Genomic DNA, 23,370 nt, shown 5'->3' with positions numbered 1-23,370 from the left:
AGTTTTGATTAGTATGAACAAGATGCATGAAGGGTTTTGTTGAATGTACCCCGTTTTCCTCTTGAGCGCAGCTACAAAGACAGGAGTGAAACTTTATCCAGTTCAGCACAAACTAGCCCTGAGCAATGCCATCTGCTCAACTACTCTGAGTATTGTGATATTATTGACATAGTGCACTGGCACAGAGCTACCACAATAGCAACAACAATTAAGGGCTTCCTTGCCCATGCAAAAAAAAATGCTCAATCTGTGCTATCTGACAGACGAACTGTCGGTTAGCTACTCTGCCACCTGCAAAGTCCCACTCGAACACCAACTACTTGAAAATATATTTACCTTTATAAAATTTATACAATTTACATTTTCTTAATATTTTTCTGGGGACATTAGATATACCAAGCTTTTCTAGCCCATTGCAACTACTTTTGAGATTCACTCCTTGTTGGGTGGACCTCCGTGGTTCCCTGAGGAATGGCGGACCGCTTCTCCTTCCAGGATGGGCAGCTGATCAGCAATTGTGGAGCGCAATCCTGAAAAATTGCTTTGGGTGCCTTGCTGGTGCTTTCAGGCTGTTGTCCACCAGAAAACAGACTATGAGCAAAGCTGAAAATTGTCCCCAACATGTTCAATATCCACAGCATTTTCTTTGGAGGGACTGTGTACCACAACACTTCACCTGCCAAATGATGATTAATAATTTTTAAAAAAGTTTTCAGAGCAAGGCTTGCATGCAAAAAATAGAATTAATTTATTTTCCAAGCAGGATTCACTGAGTAGAAATTCAGCTGGTATTTTATTAATACACAATTATTTCAACATTCATCAATGTGCATAGAACCATATTTTAGTAATTAATACCATTGACATAAAGCTATGGATTTCTCTGTTGTGTTTCACAGGTGTTGAACACCATTAATCCTCGAGAATTTGCTGATCTGTTGAGCAAACCTGGATTCATTGATGACAACAAGTTTCTGATCACACTGTTATCCCGCTACCTATCCAGACAGAACTTGGATACATTTGTAGATGATTTCAATGTAATTAGCCAAGATGTAAGTTTGAGATATTGTTTTCATGTTTCTGTCTATAGAATTAACAAATTGAATTGAGCTTGAAAAAGAGGAGCTATCTTGAGTTTACAAGTTTTTTTTTTGCTGTATGTTTTTTTTGCGTTCACTTGTCCAAGGCATCTTGTGTGGTAGGATACTGTGGAAGGAGATATTTCCTCCATGAGCTCCTACTGTACTGGAGAGTTGAGACTGTGCAGGAATTGAGGTTGGGAGGTAGTTTGGATGAAATGGGGTGAGGAGAACAGGATTATCATAGGAGGGTGGAGTTATGAGTAGGACGACAAGACAAGGCGAGAAAATTATAGGTGAGAGAAAATCATGGAATAGGGACATGGGGAAGAAGTCTTGAGATTGATTTTAGTAACTGAAAGCAGGAAAAGTTTTGGGGAGAGATTCGGAGAAGGCTGATTCTGGAGTGGAGGGCCTGATTGGGTAAAGTTGAAAGGACAACATTGGAATTAGATGGTAGCACTGAATGGAGAGGAGGGATGGGATCAATCGATTAAAAAAGAATCATCCTGGTGGATGAATCATTTTGGGTCCAAGCTTCTGTTTAAGGTCTACCAGGGTTCATGTGGCCTGTTTGCTGGACTTGCTTGTGTAGTGTATGTAACTAATCTGCTTATATTTATCTTGTTGATCAATCATACACTGAAATTCTGGATTTTTATTAGATTCACAAATTATTCATTGCTAATTTCCAAAATTAAGAACCTACTGTGCAATTGTGCTGAAAACCTTTTGTTTATTAAGAGTATGATTTGGAATTTTTGAACTTCAAAAATAAGGATTACCATCAATTCAACAAAGTGTTTTGTTGCTTTTAAAAAATATATATCTTTGATATCAATCTTTTTCCCACTTTGTTTTTCAGCGTCAACTGACACGTGAAAACCGAGCTGCGTTCTTAAGGGTTTTTTGGATGTACTTTGCTACGGTGATTCTGCCTGAAAACAATGACACTGAGGTGGATAAATGGCTAAATGTCAGATTGCAGCCATATCTGCCATTGATCTCCACTGACCTCCTCACTTCGAACATTACCCTGGGAATTCCGTGCCTTCCCTACAGTAAAATGTAAATACGCTCAAGGGATATTTCTAACAAACTTCTGAAATGTTCAGTCTAGATTATGCAAAGGATTATGAATTGTAGGCAATCAAACTAATGATATGTTTGATTGCCTACAAACCATTATACTTTGAAGTGGAGATTACTGAGACTATTTGAAGACAATTTTGAGGGGTGGAGGTAAAAGTTCTGTTTCCCTTGGTCTTAATGTGGCATTAATTACAACAATAGCTGCTCAGGATATGCATCAATGACAAAACTTCCAAACTTTGAAGTTCTAGCTATTTGTAGTGGCTCTTGAACTTTATCAGCCTACCCAAATGCGTTTGTGTGTGAAATAGCAGTTCATGCTAAATAGTTTTGTGGAATGATCAATGAATTTATTAAATGCATGTGCTGCATAAAGCACAGTAGTCATGTCTTCTGGGAAGATTAGCATTAACGTGTACATATATTTCAAATTTAGTGTTCGAACACTGAACGCTCGCTATGCTGACCTAACCACAATTGAACGGAAAGAAATTTACAATGGCATCAAAGTTTATTTACAAAAAGGTAATACAAGTCTCTCATTTGTATTAATGTAATGAAAATTGTGCAATCTTTGTGAGGTGTCCTACACATTTATCCACCTGAAAGTGATTTCATGAGTGTCAGCCGCTGCTGTAATAGAAACACCATCACTACTGGTGGAGTTTTTGGTTATAGAATGAAAATGCTGTTTGTTTTCTCATGAAAAGCTACTTCCCACGTCTCTGAGAGGTAAACATAATGCTGACTAGCACCATGTCTGGGTGCTAAAGGGACAATGTGAAATGGCAGATTTGTGGTCAACAGCCATGACACTGGATTAATCCCTGAGGTCTTGTGTCACTCCAGCATCGTGACTGCCGTAAAACCTTTAGGCTATGTATGCATGTGCACTTGTGCATCGGGGCGGTGGTTAACTGCCATCTGGGAGAACTACCCACCGACACAACCGACTGACAGATGATGCAATAGTCACAGCTCTACGCACCACCCTTACACATTTGGAGAAGAGGGATGCTCATGTGAGAATACTGTTCCTGGACTACAGTTCAGCATTCAACATCATAATTCCCTCCAGGCTTGAGAAGAAGCTCAAAGACCTCGGCCTTCACCCTGCCTTGTGCAGCTGGATCCTGGACTTCCTGTCAGATCACTGGCAGGTGGTAAGAGTGGGCTCCCTCGCCTCTGCCCCTCTGACCCTCAACACAGGAGCCTCCCAGAGCTGTGTCCTAAGCACCTTCCTTTACTCTCTGTATACTCATGACTATGTCACCACTCACAGCTCCAATCTGCTAATTAAATTTGCTGACAATATTACATTAGTTGGCCCTGTCTCAAATAATAACAAGGCAGCCTATAGAGAAAAAGTCACATCCTGACACAGTGGTGTCAAGAAAACAACTTCTCCGTCAACGTCACAAAAACAAGGAACTGGTTGTGGACTACAGGAGGAATGGAGTCAGGCTAGCCCCTGTTGAGATCAATGGATCCGGGGTTGAGAGGGAGAACAGCTTTAAGTTCCTCAGCATACACATCACCGAGGATCCCACATGGTCTGTACATATCGGCTGTGTGGTGAAAAGAAGCACAACAGTGGCTGAAGAGGTTTGGTATGGACCCCCAAATCCTAAAGGCTTTCTAGAAGGGCACAATTAAGAGCATCCTTACTGGCTGCATCACTGCCTGGTATGGGAACTGTACTTCCCTCAATCGCAGGACTCTGCAGAGAGTGGTGCAGACAGCCCAGCGCATCTGTAGATGTGAATTTCCCACTGTTCAGGACATTTACAGAGACAGGTGTGTAAAAAGGGCCTGAAGGATCATTGGGGACCTGAGTCACCCCAGCATCAAACTGTTCCAGCTGCTACTATCTGAGAAATGGTACTGTAGCATAAAAGCCAGGACCAACAGGCTCCGGATCAGCTTCTTCCACCAGGCCATCGGACTGCTTAATTCATGCTGATATAATTTGTATTTTTATGCTATATTGACTGTTCTGTTGGATATGTTACTGTACAATGCTTTTTATTACAAATGACAATAAATTGCACGTTTAGACAGAGATGTAATGTAAAGATTTTTACTCTTCATGTATGTGAAGGATGTAAAAAAATAAAGTCAATTCAATTCAATTCAATGACCAATTAACCTACAAACCGGTACGTCTTTAGACTGTGGGAGGAAACTGGAGCACCCGGAGGAAATCCATGCAGTCGTGGGGAGAATGTACGAACTCCTTACAGACAGCAGTGGCAGGAATTGAACCCTGGTCACTGATACCATAAAGCCTTGTGCTAACCTTTGTGTTACTGTCAACTCTGAGTAATTGTGCTCAAAATCCACGCACATTTCTAAGCTGGAATTCCATTTCCTATAACTGCTTAGACTAGTTTCAAGCACGGCAACTTCATTGCTTGAAGAAGAAATTATATCACTCATCTTCAGGCAAGAATGGATGGTGGGGTGGGGGTGAGGGTATCAGTCGGAAAACTGCTAAGACTCACAAGGTCATTGCTTCATGATCTACTGCTAGATGAGCTCATCCCTTCATTAGCTTCTGCCTTGCTGTTGTTTCTACTCAAATTAATTTTCTTAAGAGAGGGAGCCAGCAAAATTACTGCTAGAAATGGAGTTCATGGGTATGGGTACCCCCTCAAACCTCAAGACTCAGTGATGGGGATAAAAGGAACTAATTCGAGAGAAACAGCGAAGTACATCTGAGTTGTGCTTTGAAATGTACTGATAATTTATATTAAGAGGTCATGCCAACACTCTTTGTTTCTCGAGTTGATCATAGAGTCAAAGAATGATAAAGCATGCTGATCATTGGGTGCCTCTCCATACTAATCCCAACATCACTTACCTCATATAACAGGTCCCAAGCCAAAATGCTATGATGAAAATAGTGTAGCCCTGAACTCCACTGCTTGGTTCGTTAACTACCTGGGACTATTTATGAATCAAATGTCACTGGCTGATCTTCAGTCCTTCTTTGATAATGAAGAACAGGTATGCATTTTATTGATTTTTTTTGAGAATGTGTCAATAATTTCCCGTTGAAGGTATGAACTAATTTAATGCACATAACACAGTGCTTAGAATTTTCACTCTGAAGTATTCAGGCTTGTGTATCTTCTGCCCAAAGGGTTGGGGAGGGAGGAGTGGGGTTGAAAGAGAAAATGATCAGGGCAGATGTGTCATTTTGAGTATGCTAGCTGCTCTGCTGAGGCAGTGAGAAGTGTAGACAGTCTGTGGAGGGGGAAGCTGGTTTCCATGAAGTGCTGGGCAGTGTTCACCACTCTCTACAGTTTCCTGTGGTCATGGGCAAAGCAGCTGCCATACCAAACTGGATAAGGCACTTTCTATGGTGCATTGATAACATTCGATGAGGGCCGAAGGGAAAATGCCAAATTTCTTTAGCTTGCTGAGGAAGTTGAGAGGAGTGCTTTAATGCACACGGTGTTGGGACAGGCTGTTGATGATGTTCACTCCAAGGAACTTGAATCTCTCAACCCTCTTGACCTCAGCACCTTTAATGAAAACAGGAGCAGGTACACTGCGACCCCCTCCCCCACTAAAGTCAACGACCTGCTCTTTTGTTTCTCTGACCTTGAGGGAAAAGTTGTCATGACACAACATCACTAGCCTCTCGAGTACTCCAGCTCGTAGTTAATTGAGATTCCACGTGGTGTCACCTGCAAACTTCACAGATGGAGTTTGAGCAGAACCTGTCCGTGGAGCGATGAGTGTACAGGGAGTAGAGTGGAGGGCTGAGGATAAACGCCAGTGATGCACCAGTGTTGAAGGTAATTGTGGCAGAAGGTTTGCTGCCCATCCTTGTTGATTGCAGCTTGTTTGTCAGGAAATTAGGGAACCAGTCCCAGGTTTAGGAGTTTGCAGACTCATGATCATCTTCACCATAAAATATATTCTGCAAGTCAAATAATGGAATCTTGCAGAACTTGCAAGATTGACAGATTGACTGATTTTTATGACCAGTATTTAATTCCACATGTATGCCAACGGGACTTGCCCTTATCTTACCATTCGTTCCACTGTCTCTAATTTGTCTTTCTGCTTTTCCAATATAGAATGAAATTAAATTTATTATAATCAAATACTTCAAAAAATATTATCTTTGGATTTTTCCTGAATTATTCACTAACTTTGCTACTCCTGACAACAGTTTTGGCTGAATTGTGGAAGTTAGAGTTTTGTTGTTAATTTTGACTCTGAGGTGAGTTTCAGCCATACACAACTAAGACCACCTGCTTTCAGATCTGTGACAAATCTTGAGTGCAACTCTGGTTCATCTGATGCTGATATATAATTAGCTGCAATAAGAAACCACAGTAATTTTATGACTCAAGTTAGAATATTGGAGGTGGGTGTGCTGGTTTCTTCCTTTTGGGAAAAATCAGTCATTTGTAGTTCTGCATTAAGAAAAGTACTTTCATGTTGGAAACAATAAACTATCTTCAAGAGTAACTCAATAATTTCTCTCAAACTCCATTCAGATTCGAGAGTTTGTTGTAAACCCTGAAAACCAGGCCCTTCTAGAAAATCTGAAGTTATCCACAGAAGTGTCCAGATTCTTCATTAACTTGCTGGTGAAGAATGAAACAGTTTTTAATGTTTCAAGGTATGTTGAGTGAAATCTTTCACATCGTAAAAAAAAATTGTATTGAGACCAACTTGTCCATATTGACCAAGATAGTACTAATCCATTTGCCTGCATTTGGCCCATACCCCTCTTAACCTTTTCTATCCATCCAACTGTTCAAATGCCTTTTAAACACTGTAGTCGTATCTATCTGTGTCACTTCCTCTGCCAGCTCCATATTCCTGCCACCCCCTGTGCGGCAAGAGTTGATCATCAGGTCCCTTATAAATCTTTTCCCTCTCACTTTAATTCTATGCCTTTTAATTTTAGATTCCTCCACCCTGGCGGGATAAAATTGTGAAAATTATCCATGCCCCACAGAATTTTATATACTGTTTCTCTATAAGGTCACCCCTCACCCTCTTATACTGAAAGGAAAATAATCCCAGCCCATCCCAACTCTCCTTATAATTCAAGCTCCCAAACGCTAGTAATATCCTTGTGAATCTTTTCTACACCCTGCCCAACTTATTAACATTCTTCCTGTAGCTCGATGACCTGAATAACGATACTACAATAGTCTTACCAATATCTTGTACAGTTTAACATAGTGTCACAACTCCTGACCAAAGAAGAGGGTACTGGTCATGCTTGTCTTCACCACTATGTCTATCAGTGTCACCACTTTCACTTCCAGGTATCCATGCTCCTAGATGTCTCTGTTTTACAAGTTGATGGAAGATTTTACCAAAGTGCCTAAAAGGATGAAATGCTTTTGATAGCCTGTGTTGTTAAACAGCAGGGAGTCAGTAACCACACAACACATCTGGTTTTAAAAAAAAGATGTGGAGAAATTTTTTGTCTCATGAATTGCTATTCTCTGAAAGGTTGATTGAAGCAGATTCCATAATAATTCTCGAAAGGGAATTGGAGTTATGTTAGAAAGTAAGTCACTGCAAGGTAATGGATGGGGATAGTATGTTGGAGCGGGTCTAATTAAATAGCTTCAAAAGATCCAACACAAGCACGGAGAGATGAATGATGCAGAATTAATCTAAACTCACTTTAGTTCATGTTATTTTTATGGACATGGCACAAATTATTCCTGGCTGTTCATGTATTATATCAAATTAATAGAGTATTTTAAAACATTTACTCTTGTAAAGTACTTTGATAACATATGAAAAGGTTGCTTAAGCTGGTGATTAAGGAAAGAAACCTACTGCTCTTAATTAAAGGCAGAAAATGTTGGAAATACTCGGAGGGCTGGGATGTGTTTCTACAGAGAGAAACAATTCATATTTCAGGTTCATCTTTGCCAGAATTAGGAAACTTTCCAAAACGGACAGGCATATTTCACCAATATTTCCCATGGTGGGGAGCATTAACCGATTTGGTGGAGATCTAGAGAAAACTGCTGATGTAGATCGAGGGGCTGGAGAAGATTTGCTAATTGAAATGAATCTGTCAGAAGGAGGCTTAATGACAGAAAAGGAAGAACTCAGCAGTTGTTAGAAACCTGAAATTACAGAATTCAGTGTTGATCCTTGATAGCCGTTGGGTACTTAAAGGAAGACCTAACGGGTTGAGAGGTGACTTGAGAACAGAAATTCCTTACTGATTATCATCAATTATCCTTCCTCTACTGTTGCACAAAACCCAGAAGCAGCACCTCTAAACTTCAAGAGTGACATAGTAAGACCATCAATTACCAACCAGGCTGATTCCTGAAGTTTAAAGGTGACGAGGGATACACGTACTTGCCTACACTCTCACAAACCTACCCGTTCCAGATAAGATAAAGTTAGGATGTATATCGAAACATTGGAACCAACAATGAGATGCATCGATTGCATCAAATCAAATCAGCAATGACTGTTCTGGGGCAGCCTCAAGTGTTGGCACCCTTCCAACCCCAACATAGCATGCTCACAACTTATTAACCCTGGCCCTAACCGTATGTCTTTGGAATGTGGGAGGAAACCAGAGCACCTGGAGGAAACCCACATGGTCACTTGTCCATGCAAGTATTAATAGTAATGATCATCGCTCTGTTCTTGTCAGGGCAAAGCCTTGCATTCATTCTGAGGGTCCTCTTGATTTTGTTGTATAAATAGGATCATTAGCTGCAGAAGATATTCCTCCAAAACCTGTAATCTCATGTTCTGGCACACTCCTCTCCCTACCATTACTACCAAGGCGGGCGAATAAACCGGCTTTGGATCAGCCATGATTCTATTGAACGCTGGAGCAAGTTTGAGGAGCCAAGTGGTCTAATTCTTACATTCTCGTGTTGAATTAGAAAAGGTTTGCTGTTTGTAGTACCGGGCAGCCCTAATACTTGAGGAGCTAGACAACAACAAGCTACTCTTGTAAATGAGCAGTTTTAATACAGTTTCAATTCTAACAAGTGGAAAATTGGCCAAGTGCACCCTGCCCATGAGAAGCACGGCAAATCGAATTTGGCTAATTGCTGCTCAATCAATTGACTCTCAATTGTCAATAAGGTAACGGAATTCTCCGTTGATGTTTACCCACCAATAACTTGCAAATCTTTGTTAAGTTTGAGTTTCATCAGGATCACCAGGCATGAGATCTCATATCAGTGTTGTCCAAGGGTAGATCAAGGTGAGAAGAGAGTTGTTACCTTTGATAAGCATCAAGGAGTTCAGGTAAACGGAAGTTGATGGGCATCCAGTGAAAAATTCTCCATTCGCACATATAGACTCTGCCTCTGCATGTCGAGAGGCCGAGTCAAATGGTGAAAACCTGGCTGATGGAGTTCAATATGGGAAAGTGTGAGATTATTATGTACTAGAGGAGCCAGATTCTTACCTAAATAGAGAAAGATATTAGTTGATGAAAGTATTAGAAGCATCTTGTTGGCAGGCTTGGTGAATGGCTAGGAAGGCCTTCATAACAAGAGGACTGGAAGTTAGAAACGGGGAAGCATTGTTGTGAGGTTCAGAACCTGGGAACATTATTTCCTGAGAATGTTTTGTCGTTTACCTTCAGGGGTGTATTCAATGAAGTGAATGTTCAGCTCTTCATGTGTACACAAGTATAAACGATGTCAGTGAATTGTCATTAATATAATTAATGTGCCTTGTACCTGCATGGTCTAACCTCTGGTGGTGCATGCATATTGGCTTTTTATATTGCAATTACATTTGTTGTAAATATCTATAGACCTATAATGAATGCAGGGAATTACTAAAGCCACACAAACTAACCATGTAATCCTTCTTTTGCAGTCTGCCAAATTCTTTGGTTTGTTTTCTTCACGGCACCAATATACTTAGATCCTTGAATGCAGAGCAAACACTGGCCTTAATTGAGAGGGTAAATGATGTCTGTGGGCCGGGAGGCTCATCCAATGGAACAGATGATGCAACATTTCTGACAGATGAGCAAAGGAAGGTAAACAGAACCGAATCTGTAGAAAAATAACTGTAAATGTGTCTGGTTATACTCAGAAGTACCGAACGTTTATAGCCAAGTTTATGGAGATTTATTGTAAAATGACACAAATACTTTCACCAAGTTTTAAACAGGTCCTCTATTGAAATCCTAAAGTATAAAATCTGTACCTTATTGTATAATTGATCATTGATTCTTTTCATTATTTTGAAATACATGGTATTTTCAGAATTATTGACACCTTAGTTCAATAAGGTATAACAGCCTGCTGTCTTTTTTCATATTCCCTCATAAACCTACCCAATAAATGATTGTCAGCCTAAATCTTAAAAACTTCATTTGATCCAATGTCTGTAATCAACATTAATTGTACAGTATATTGCATATTATAATCTAGTCCATTAAGTTAACAGTCATCTTCAGGGAATTTGTGCACAGCATCAGTTTGATCAAGTTCCCAAGCTGTTTGTTCAGATAATTGGTCCTGATTGTTTGCCAGACAAATAATGGAGAGCATAGGGGTTTTCCAGCTTCTGACAGCAATGCATGAACATGCCTTTCCAGAGGGAACAAGGCAAAAATAAGCAAACAAATAGGATTCTGCTTTATATCTCAGGAAGCATTTCACAGGAGAGAGAGAATAGTTATTCCCAAAAGAAGAAAATTGGGATTAGTTGAAAAATGCCTTAACATAACTGCTCCATTTAGAGATGTGTGCTGCACACATCCCGCCAGGTTGTACGTGCCACACTCACTGCCATGTGAAGATACCTGCAGGCTTGTCTCTTTCTTTGCCTCAGCTCGGGCCTCACTCTTTACTGCTTGCCACGACTCCTCTAAATCAGTGAGACCCAATACAGATTTAGGGGACTGCTTCGTCAAGCATCTTTGCTGTTATGCCACAAAAGGCAGAAACTCCCAGTCGTTACCCATTTCATTTCAGCTTCCCACTCCCATATCGACATGTCTGTTCACGGCCTCCTGTACAGCCACGATGAGGCTAAAGCTCAGGTTGGAGGAGCAATACCTCGCATTCCATTTGGGTAGTCTCTAACCTGATGGCATGAGCTTCAATTCCACTAACCTAATTTCTTCCCTTCCCCATTCTGGTCACCCTCTCATCCCATCACTTTTAATACTTGCCTTCCGTATCTGCCATCACCTCCCACTGGTGGCACACTTCCTTCCCTTTATTCCATGGTTCTCTGTCTTTTCCTGTCAGATTTCTCCTTCTTCTTCAGCCCTTTACCTCCTTCACATATCACCTTCCAGCTTCTTGCCTCTCCCCCACCCACCCACTTTCCATTTCATCTGCCAGCTTGCATGCCCTCCCCCACCCACCACCACCACCCTTTTCTGCCTCCTGCACCTTTCCTTTTCAGTCCTGATTAAAAGGTCTTGGCCCGAAATATCGACTGTTCATTTCTCTCCATGGATGTTGCCTGACCTGCTGAGCTCCTCCACCATTTTGTCTGTACATCCCTTTTCCCATGTTTTCCAAAATATGTGACCTCCTTATCCTTCTAACTGAACTTTACCACCTCACACTTATCCACACCGAAGTTAATTTACCTATTTGGAAACCTTTATGCAAGTTTGCTGACACTTTGTGTGCCGTCACAGTTCTCGGCAATAAGCTGTGTTCTCAGTTTGTCCTTGTCCATAAATATGTGATTTTATTAATGAGTACAAGAGGTCTAATGGAAGGCAGAGATTCTCTTCACCCTATATGCTCCTCAGGCCCCAACTATTTACACCTGTCATCTCAAGGCATGTGAAAACTTTTAGCAATGCTCTCTGCAGAAAACTTGTTGGAAGAGCCAGTGAACCAATGTCACTGTCCTCTCCAAGGCCAGCATTCCTATCATTGAGGCCCCAGTTACTCTCAATTGTCAGGAGTAGGATGTTTTGAGGATATGCAACATCCACAAATGACTGCTTTAAATGGAGAAGGAGCGTTCTGGGTGGTATTGAGAACCCTGAACCTCATCAGAAGCACACTGACACCCAGCATACACAGCAAAAAGTGGGTACCATCCCATGAAATACACATCCACCTGCTCTATCCGCCATTACCAGCCATAGCTGTGGAAGAGTCCGTAGTTCCTCATTGACCTCAGATCCTATAAGACTGGAGTGGAAACAAGTCATCTTTAATACCAAGAGACTTGCTCAGAACTAGTTCAAGTCACATCTATAATACTCTAAGGTGCCTCATGTTTACCTGCAGTCAGATAATCCACAGGGAACAGCAACTTTCAGCTGTTTCATGTTCGGTATTTCGCACACCTCTTCATCTGTGCATGAAAATGAGAAAGTTTGAAACATCCCAAAAGCCAGATGACGCTGCCTTTGACTTTCTGTTCTGCCATTTCATGAATCATTAATCCAGCAACAGAGGGCTAATTTATTAAAGAGAGGGGCACTTTGTATGCAAAGGAAGGCTTTTGTGGGCATGGTGATCCCATTCAAATAAATGTGACTGGTACCCCTGTGGAGAAAGGTACCAGTGTGAATTATTTTATTGTATTGCTCAATATTTTAATTATTTGTTAGTACTTTAATATGTTTTAATAATTTATTAAATCTTTGAATTGATTTGAAATTTAAACATCTGTGACTAATGGAAAGTTTAAAAAAACTGTTCAAAGCCCGCTGAATATCCTGGAACTTCTAACAGAAACTCTCTCAGAAGCTTTGTACATCTGGAAAAATAATGCCCAACTGGTTAATCCAGGTTGTGGGCTGCAGGGTCCAGAATTATATGGCCCATCGTCAGATCATTGGGTTTATTGCTACCTTGTTTTATTTTCTCAGTTAAGCTGTGAATTAACTGGTAATAGTACTGTGTGCTCCCGAGCTACTGACATGATGAAGGAAGCCCTGAACACCACCCAAGATGGAAGACCTTCATTGCTGCCCTAAATGCTGGTGGCATAATGGGCAGTTGAAAATAATATTGTGTGCTAGCCACAAAATTGACCAATAGGCAAAACTTTTCACCTTTTCAATATTAAAAACTTGCGACTTCTGAAAGTGGTGTCTTCACCATTCTAGATTCTTAATGAATCTGTCAAACAGAACGACAGCAGCCCCCAGCATTTTTTGTGTGGGGCTTGGATTTCTAGCATCTGCAGATTTTCTCTTGTTTCTGAAGCAGAAGGACATCTTGTTTTCTGCATACTGAGCTGTGGTAGGCTGCAGTGTTCATTTCGGGAGTGCAGAACAATTCGAGCCATAAAGTGGCATCCATCTACATTAATGTGCAATATTCTCATGTCCTTAAATCAGACACTTTCTCCCACCTAACCACCCCCATTTATTTAGCAAGCACAATGGGAACGTACAAATATAAAATAAGTATTACCAGTTCATTTAAAAAGTAATTTAATAATTCTTAAGTCCTAATGGTGGTACTTAATGTTTCTTACAGCTCTCAATACTTCTAGTGAGCAAGTTTACCAGTTTCTCAGCCAGCACTCTGAATAGCTTGGGACAAACAGCTGTTGGACTATCATTCTCACAGATTAGGAGTATTGATGGGAACAATCTAGAGAACGCTCTGCCAAGCCTGAGTAAAGTTAAAGGCTGGAATCTGGGCCAGGCTAAAATAATTGTGGCAAAGTTACTCAATCAAAACTTCCAGGTAACAACTGAAAAATCTAAAAATTAGATGTATTGTTTTAATATATTGTGGATTGAAGTGATTATATATTTGCACTGGTTCTGTAGTACTTAAACTGTTCAGGAATGTTTTATAGCATATACACTTTAAAGTAATTTGAATTTATAGCAATAAAATTTTTTAAAAAGACACTTGGACATTTCCTAAATTTATTGACCAAGACAGTGAAAAACTGTGTGGGTTATAATGGGAGGTTGTTCAGGAATTACCTGTCACATTTCATTGCAAATGCTTGAATTTAAAGTTACTCTTAGTACAGTATTTTCTAAAGGTTAACCTGTAGGTTGAGTCGGTAGTAAGGAAGGTGAATGCAGTATCAGCATTCATTTTGAGAGGAGTAGATTATAAAGGCAAGTATGTAATATTGAGGTTTTTCTAAAACATTGGAGAATTGAGAGCCGTATTGGGCCCAGTATCTAAGAAACAACGTACTAGTGTTGGAGGTTTATGAGAATTATCCTGGAGATAAAAGGGTTAATGTATGAGGAGCATTTGATGGCCCTGGTACTGTATTCACTGCAATTTAGAAGAATGAGTGGGGGTCTCATTGAAACTTACTGAGTGTTGAAAGCCCTAGGGAGAGTGGACATGGGGGGCTCTGGATAGAGTAGAGAACCTTAAAATAAAAGGACATTCTTTTAGAACAGAAATGAGGAGGTATTTCTTTAGCTAGAAGGTGGTGAATCTGTAGAACTTCATTGTCGTAGATGGCTGTAGAGGCTGAGTTATTGGGTATACTGAAACCAGAGGTTGATAGGTTGATAGGCTTTAAATTAGTAAGGGTATCAAAGATTACAGAGAGAAGATAGGATAATGGGTTCGAGAGGGAAAAGTAATTCAGCCATGAACAATTAGTGGAGCAGACCTGATGGGCTGAATGGCCGAATTCTGCTCCTGTGCCTTACGGTATTTTGAAATAGCCCTTGGAATTTACATTCAGTGGCCAGTTTATTAGATATATCTTTACAGCTGCCTGTTAATACAACTATCTAATGAGCCAATCATGTGGCAGCACTGAAATGCATAAAAGCCTGCAGACGTGGTGATCAAGAGGTTCAGTCCTTGTTCTGACCAAGCATCACAATGGGGAAGAAGTGACTTGGGCCATGAAATGGTTGGTAGTTGCTGGTTTGAGTATCTCAGAAAATGATGACCTCCTGGGGTTTTTACATAAGTCTGTATAATTTACAGAGACTGGTGTGAAAAGCAAAAAGAAACATCAAGTGAGTGGCAGTTCTATATGCAAGATAGGCATCCGTTAGTCTCGTGAGACCATGGTTTTTCACCTTGGAAGGTTTCCAGGGCGCAGGCCTGGGTAAGGTTGTATGGGAGACCGGCATTTGCCCATCCTGCAAGTCTCCCCTCTCCACAACACCGATGTTGTCCAAGGGAAGGGCATTTGGGCTGATACAGCTTGACACTGGTGTCCTCGCAGAGAAATGTGTGGTTAAGTGCCTTGCTCAAGGACACAACACACTGCCTCAGCTGAGGCTTGAACTAGCAACCTTCAGATCACTAGACCGACGCCTTAACCACTATAGGCAAGAACACCTCATTAATGAATGAGGTCAGAGGAGAGTGGTTGGAGCTGTTAGGAAGATGACACTAACTCAAATGATGATGCATTACAACAGGGATGTACGAAGAGAAACTCAGAATGCCCAATATGTCGAACCTTGAAGTAGATGGGCTATGACAACAGAAGACCACAGGCATATATTCAGTGGTGCCTTCATTAGGGACAGGAGGAAGCTAATCAAGTGGCCACTGAGTCTATTTCTCTTTGTGTGGATAGTTTATAGAATACAGCTTATTAAATCTGACACAGCTATTTAATGTAAAATAAAGGCAGCTTTAATGCCACGTTACTTGAGTTGTAGAAGTAATAACCAAAATCAGATGCGCACAGTCTTGCGATCACTTGTTATCCACCTTGAGCTAATTTCTTCTTGTTACCTTTACCTTAGGTCAATAACTCACAGAACCTGCTGAACCTGGGCAGTTTAGTGTCTGGCATTCCAAGCAGTGTGTTCGAACGCATTGATCCAGAGGTGTTCAAGGGGTTACTCTCAGAACCAACATTTGTGGAAAATATTGGAGCAGCTCCGCAAACATTAAGACTAATCTGTGTTCTGCAGGTGAGGGATCTGGTATCATGCTGGATTTAAAATCTAATTTGTTTTCTTTTTCTGCGGTCCGTATTTCTCAGCAATCTGATTGTTAACATCTTTGTGTATTAGTTGTATTGTTCAGATTTCAGCCAACTTCTTTATCATTCAAACCCAGGTGCTGAGGAGTGAGAGAAACCCTCTAACCATAGTGAAGACCATTCCACCTGTTTTGGCCAAGGAAGTCCCACCTGTACTGTTAAATTCAAACCTAACTCTTAAAGATGTGAATGACAAGCAATGGGTTCCCAGTCAGGTAAACTGCGATTGTCGTTAAAAGTTTGGTGTCGTTTATTGAAATGAATAGTTGGGACACTGACAAATAGAAATACTCCTCAGTTCCTCAAGCAGTGAGTTGCAAATTTTATCTGCCTGGAGAGCAGTGGGAAACCATATTATAGGCCAGTGGTTCACAGAGAAACAATGGTAATGCACCCTTATCGGTCAGGCCATTTCTGGTTTGTGTGCTTGTACATTGGAGAATGGAACTTAAGAGACCAGCTGTAGGTCAGATGTTAGCACATTTGATGCCCCAGAATACCCATTGCTAGAATGAGCTCATCGAGATCACCTACCCGCAGGAAAATGTTAGTGCATGTGAGTGGTTCATTTTTTTTTTATTGTTTTTAATTAACTTCTTGTAAGTTAGGTAAATGTACTTGAATATGCCTTTTTTTTTGATTATTTGAACTTACTTTCATTGTTTTCAATAGTCTGGTTATCAGGGCACTCACTGATAGTGGCAAGCTGTGGAAGGTCATCGGTGTATTTGGGGGTGGTAGCTCAGGAGCTACTGAGGCCTAGCTACAGATGATCACTCACTCTGCCTTCTGGGATAATATAAATATGGCCATTCAAAAATCACTGAGTGTGGCTATCCATAAAGTAAGGAAGTGTAGCCATCTGAAAATCCTCAGGTGAATGCAGGCAACAATCCCTCTGCTGTCTCTAAGGAGTTTGTACATTCTCCCCGTGACAGCATGGGTTTCCAACAGGTGCTCCAGTTTCCCCCCACAGTCCAAAGACGAACCGTTTGGTAGGTTAATTGGTCATTGTAAATTGTCCCAAGGTTAGGCTAGGATTAAATCGGGGTTGTTGGGCAGCACGGCTTGCAGGGCCAAAAGGGCCTACTCCACACTGTATCTCAATAAATAATTTTAAAAAAATCTTGCAGAAGAATAGCTGACTGTTGAATTGCACTTGGTGCCATGTAAAGGCAAATACAGGGGGAATGGAACATGAGCAAACTGGCTTTGCATTACAAAATTAACAGTGATAACGGATAACAGGACAATGGATACTGTTCAAACTTCACTCTGAAAATAACTTCTCTTCTGAAGCATTCTAATATCCTTTCTAACCAAAGAATTAAATCCACAAGTTTTCATGGTAATTTTGAAGTGACTAGAATTGTATGTTGGGAGGGGAGGACACGGTGCATTTCGTGTGAGTCACCGAACACGGTTTTGTGCTCAAGTATATGTAAAAGCAGTTATTATTTTAGTATATTAACATTTCATTTGCTTTAATCCTCAGGCTGCAGTGTTCTTTGAAAGCATTATCAGAAGCAGTAATGATTATAAGAAGTGAGTAATACTTACACAGCATGTTTTATGTTCAGTATATCCCTGCTGCACCGTGGAATCCAGGATCGTACATTTGGCTCTGTTGTAAAATATTGGTTTATTACAGTATGATTCTGATCCAGTCAATATTCTTAAGAAAGTTGTTTCATGAAGCAATTAGTAATAAGAATAAAACTGCTTACAGTATTAAAGTAAACACAATTTTCAAAGCCCTTTTGCAAGCAAAAGTAAATATAAGAAATTTCAGTAACCCTTATGCCACTCATGATTATGGTTCAAATGGGAAATCTGCTGACTTGATCCAGGAAATGAACGGTTCCCAAGCAAAACAGTATTCACACAATCTTTTTGAAGTCCGTGTTGCGGTGTATTGTGAGAATATCATCTCAGTTTATGCAGTTGATTCTCCCAAATAATCCCTGTCCCCTCTATAAGTGGAAGGTCTTTTATACACATAATAAACAAATTCCTGTCACATGGCAAGTCTTTCTGTCATGTGACTATTGCTATAGCAAGCCAGTGATTTTTAAGCATTAACTACACATACCCAGGATTTGATAAACAAAGTAGTTCACATAATATCTCTATTTTAAACTATTACAGAGTCCTTGCCAATTTCTGCACCACTGTACAAGGTGTAAGGAGTTCACAAGTAAAGGTGCATTGCTTTTATAACGGTTGTACTGAGGATTTACAGCTGCCAGCAAAGCTGAATCATGTTAGTGATTTTCTCATTTAGTAAAAGATCGACAGAGAGCTTAAAGAACCTTTTTAAAATTGTGATGGGTTTGGCAGGCTTGATACAAATGATACATTTGCTGGAATTTCCAAATCTAGATGTTATGAATGCTAGGGCACTATTATATTAACCATCATCTTTTATTAATCACCATATTAACTGAGCAGGGTGATAATTCTTAGAATACAAAGCTCACTTTCACTATCACAAGGGCGCTATCAGGAAATCAGAAAACACTCTGAGGGGAGTACATATGAGAAAAAGGAATAGAACTATCTGCTGAAAGGCTGATAGAAAGGTGGATGGAATGGAATGGGGCTCTCATGGTGTTTGGTGAGAAAAAATTAGACTAGTTCCACAGAATATGCTATTTCCATGATGCATCTTCTTTACAATTATTTGTAATATATATCTAATTCAGGCATGTAACACTGGACAACAAAGACTTTGCTTCCTGAATACTTCTGGGTTTTTCGTATGGATTTTGGGCCACTGATCATGGAAATCACCATGAAATTTCCCGACCATGCACCATATTTTTGAAATCATCTATATTTGTTATTTCAATTCCTAATGCAAGTCATTAAAATGTTGCCCACAGTTTAAACTGAAAAGTTTTCTATCTTGTCCAGGCATACCTGGGCATGTTTAAGGCAGGGCAGATGCTGCGTGGCAGGACAGGTTTTAGAAAGGCTGTAAAAGCGCCATTCTATACATTGCTTTTACATGTGTATCGGTTTGCAATCATGCTGATGTATATGCTCTACGAGCATAGCATATTGTGTGTATTCATTATAATAAAATAATCGTATTTTCGGGAGTATGTGTGATAGCAAAATGTCTCACCAATATTGCAACAGCCATGGTACTTTCTGTTATATTTGTGGCGTGTATATGTTTAAGTCTCACAGATGGAGCATGAATCCTCTTATTAAGAAAGCCTGTGAGCTGTACTTTGGGTGTAAAATTGGAGACCAAGACAAAGCCTGGGCTCCTCACATTTGTTGTGTGGCGTGCACAGTTGATCTTAGAGCACGGCTCAGAGGCACTCAGAAGTCAATGCCATTCGCAGTCTCACTGATATGGCGACAGCAGAAGGATCATGTGACAGGCTGTTACTTACGTCTGACCAGTGTGTCTGGTTTCTCTGCTAAAAACCAGAAATCGATTGAATACCCCAATCTCCCTTCAGCCATGAGACCTGTGCCACATGCCGATAGTCTTCCAATACTGAAGGCACCAAAAACAGGAGTCTAGAGGGGGCAGTCGAAGATTTCCCTGATGCCTGAGCCTGGGAATGGAAAACGACACTGATATTCATACAGACTTTGAACCCTTCATGTCGAGTGAGCCTCATCTGATAACTCAATCTGAGTTAAATCACCTGGTCAGAAAACTGGGTTTGTCAAAGGCTAAAGCAGAATTACTGGGTTCAAGACTGCAAGGATGGAATCGGCTGTCACCAGACACAAAAATTCCATGAAGGATTTCCATATTTGAGACAGATGTTTCCCAGAATAATTGACGCCAAAATTAAGGCAGACAATTTTGTTGGTCTACAAATCAAACAGATCATCAATGACAGGCAATTCAAAGAATTTCTAGTGGAACCGGAGAAAATCACATGGAAGACATTCAAGGATGATGTTGAAAATTTTCTTGGCAACTACAGAGCACCAAACTACATGCAGCAGGTTGACAACATGCTTCAAGCATACAAAACCATGAAGTATAACATGTCACTGAAGATCATTTTTTTGTATTCCCATTTAGACAACTTTCCTGCAAATTTTGGTGCTGTCAGTGATGAGCATGGTGAAAGGTTTCACCAGGACATTGCGGTCAGGGAGAAACGGTATCTGGGCAATCGGAATCCATCAATGCTAGCTGATTATTGTTGGACACTTCAGCAAGAAGCCTTAGACACTGAGTACAAACAGAGATCATCAACAAGACAGTTTTAGCTTAGTTGAACTATTGAAAAGCATCAGCATCATTATTCAATTAAGTGCATTATATTCAATAAAAGTTGATTTCTTGTTTCTCCAACTTCCTACATGATAGAAGTAGTCTGAAATTATATTAATGTTCAGCTTCAAGCGGTCTATCATAACCCAAAAAAAATTCTGAGGAAGCAACTGTTTCAAAAAAATTTGCTGTTCAGTGGGTGGGTAAGGCGCCAACTTAAATGTAATTGTTGCAAAAGCAATAAAACACATGTTTACTATTTGAAATTGAGATATTCAGGAATCAATGGTTATCACAGGAGAGCCCAACTTTAAATGCATGGATGGAAATTACAATGGACATTTACAAAATGGAGAAGATAACAGTATCTGTTAATCATAAATTGGAACAGTTTGACTCATACGGGGGAAAAATGGTTTAACTACATAACACCTCAGAGGCCTGATTTTATTCTCACAAATCAATGCATATGTTGTTTAAAAAAAAGATCATTCCCTACTTGTACATAGTTTTCTCCTTTTGCTTGTTCTTTCTTTCCTCTCTTTTCTATAGGTATATACCTCAGATAAATGTTATGTGGAGATTTGTGGCATATATGACTATATGATATGTATGTACAATATCTGAAATACATCTTATGGAAATGTTTGATGATGAACTTCAATAAAAAATAAGTTACGAGAAAAAGAATGAACTAATGAAGCCCTTGTGTATTCCAGATTTTCGCCCTCTGTCCTGCAAGGCTTCAGCTGTGGTGCAGTAAAGACCCTAAATTTTACTTCATTTATTGAGCTTGTTCAATCCATGAAGTATAAAAGGGCTGTACTTGATGAAAGCCAGGTAAAGTCATTTGCAAAAACCTACAACAGGAAAGCTTAAATGCCTGCCCCGTCATTGACCATTGCTGCTGTGTGGCTAAAGTTTAAAAAATTACTTGTGAAGTGTCAGTTGTCACATGGGAAAGTTAAAATGAATAACATGAAGTTTTTTTTAAAAAAAGCAAGGTGTTAACAGGACATGAATCTGTGTGGATGGTTTTTGTTTATCTCCAGTTGAAATGCCTCACATAAATAAATGACAAATTGGATAACTTGGGTTCAGAGAGAGAGAGAGAGAGAGATTTTGGCTCTGCTGGCCAAGAAAATGCTAATCTCACTTCTCAGCTCTTGATTCCCATACTCTCACAGTTTCAGGCACAACTGACTTTTAACTGAGTTTGTGGTTTCTGCTTCCAGATCAGTGCCATTTTTGGATGAAAATATATTTTTTTTCTCAGCTCTCTCTAATCTTTATTAACTTTAAATCTATATCCCAGTGATTGACCTTTCCACCAAGATCTCACCCAGACCTCGCACAAGTTAATGTAGCTTGATTAAATCTCTTTAATCGGATGACTATTCTAATACAGCCAGCCTTCAGTTCTCAGTTAGTAGAGGAGATTGACACTCTTTACCCAAACTGGCCTCCAGTGATTCCAGACCCATCATGTTTTGACTTTAACTACACTCTGAAGTAGCCTAGTAACCCACTCATTTGTAGCAAGGTAGCCATGTTAAATCACGTGAAGGATGAAACTCAATGCTCCATCCGGCTTCAGCTTAAGCACTGAGTGGCAGAGTTGTTCCTGACTATGGCATCTTGCAAAACACTTTTCATGAATATCTAAATTGAGAAAGATAATGCAAGACTTGTCAAGCAAATGCTGAGAATAATCATACCTATTCCATATAGACAGTATGCCAAATTCTTCCATCACAAGCCTCGGGCATTTGCTATTCCCTCAGCAGAATAGACACCCTTGCAGTAATGGTGCATGAAGGAGTGACTCTCGGGTGGTTTGGCTTTATTGACACTAGACACCATGAAGTCCCTTAGCAGGTAAGAATCCCTCCAGTTTCCATTTTTTATTTTCCTCAATCAGCAAGAGGAGCTGAGAATGATCAAGGCGTTGAGATTGCATTGCATTGGGGATCTTGGTGTTCATCACCAGGTGTGGTTCCGTTTCCTTGATGTAAATTTCCAAAGTACTTCATAGTAGGCATTGCCTCCTCTCCTTGCTGGGGAGGGTACGTCAGTGTTTCTCATAATCTTTTCACATGCTGTCAGGCAGCCGGTAACCTAGACATACTTTTTGTAGTCCTAATGAAGAGAACTAACGAACATAAAAATGAAAGCTGTAAAACCAAAGCATGGTATTAGAGCTAAGTGATCAGAAAGAAAATGAATGTGGGCTGCAGTGTTATGAAGGGTGCAGAATGAACAGCCAGTTAAGAGAGCTCATTGGCTCTCAATTGAGGAGGAAACTGTATGAGTTTCTCTCGCAAAGCTTTCCTAATCTGTTGATCTGGTATTTTTTCCTCATCTAATCATTAATTCCTTTTATTTCTTACAGCTCAGATGTATATATTTTAGACAAAATGCCTACAGGACACCAGCTGACATAAATGTATTCCCCGTGAATGTTTTCCTATATTTCAAGTAAGTTTGTTTTCTTTTAGATAATTCAAGATTTAAGAAAAAGCTTATCAGGCCTTATCATTCTACTTGTTCCCCATCCTCTTACTTTATCTCTGTATAGTGTTTAAAGTTGTATCATCAACTGGTATTTTTTGTAGCCAGCTTTAATTTTAAATTTAAAAAAAAATTAATTTACATTTTATTATACTGGACACTGTTTGAAAAAGAAAAAAAAATCACTTTTAGTATATTTAATCAATATTTCTAACATCATAGCTCTGCAAAATTCAGAAAATCTCAAAACTGCAAGGCATTCTTCAAAGCTGTTGGGAAAGCAAACATTGATATGTTACCAAAAGGTTCATCAAGAAGACACAATCTGTTGGATGATGCCCTGACATGTTTGGTAAGGAAAATGTGCCTAATGGTTAAAAAACAGATCATTGCAAAACCAGTAATCTCCAGTGAAAGTGCTCCTCTCTTAATTCATTTGTATCAGATAGGAGTATCTGTATTACATAAGATCAGTGCGAAGAACATGACCAAATGATTGCTGCAGTATTAAGGCAA

At 39.9% G+C, this 23,370-nt stretch overlaps 1 protein-coding gene across 1 annotated transcript in view; it reads left to right on the top strand.

Annotated features, from left to right (window-relative positions):
- LOC134351946 (uncharacterized) overlaps positions 1 to 23,370 on the top strand; it is a 315,363-nt gene that overhangs the window by 72,961 nt on the left and 219,032 nt on the right. Inside the window, exons 34-46 of the mRNA XM_063058888.1 lie at positions 900 to 1,055; positions 1,948 to 2,150; positions 2,611 to 2,699; positions 5,050 to 5,183; positions 6,692 to 6,816; positions 10,032 to 10,197; positions 13,631 to 13,843; positions 15,850 to 16,020; positions 16,169 to 16,306; positions 17,587 to 17,636; positions 21,063 to 21,183; positions 22,736 to 22,821; positions 23,077 to 23,206. Coding sequence (XP_062914958.1) covers positions 900 to 1,055; positions 1,948 to 2,150; positions 2,611 to 2,699; positions 5,050 to 5,183; positions 6,692 to 6,816; positions 10,032 to 10,197; positions 13,631 to 13,843; positions 15,850 to 16,020; positions 16,169 to 16,306; positions 17,587 to 17,636; positions 21,063 to 21,183; positions 22,736 to 22,821; positions 23,077 to 23,206 — 1,782 coding nt within the window. The remainder of the gene's footprint in view (positions 1 to 899; positions 1,056 to 1,947; positions 2,151 to 2,610; positions 2,700 to 5,049; positions 5,184 to 6,691; positions 6,817 to 10,031; positions 10,198 to 13,630; positions 13,844 to 15,849; positions 16,021 to 16,168; positions 16,307 to 17,586; positions 17,637 to 21,062; positions 21,184 to 22,735; positions 22,822 to 23,076; positions 23,207 to 23,370) is intronic.

The sequence above is a fragment of the Mobula hypostoma genome, chromosome 9, assembly GCF_963921235.1.
Source record: "Mobula hypostoma chromosome 9, sMobHyp1.1, whole genome shotgun sequence".
Lineage (NCBI taxonomy): Eukaryota > Metazoa > Chordata > Chondrichthyes > Myliobatiformes > Myliobatidae > Mobula > Mobula hypostoma.
Note: the sequence above shows the minus strand (reverse complement) of the source record. Positions and strands in the feature narration are given on the sequence as shown.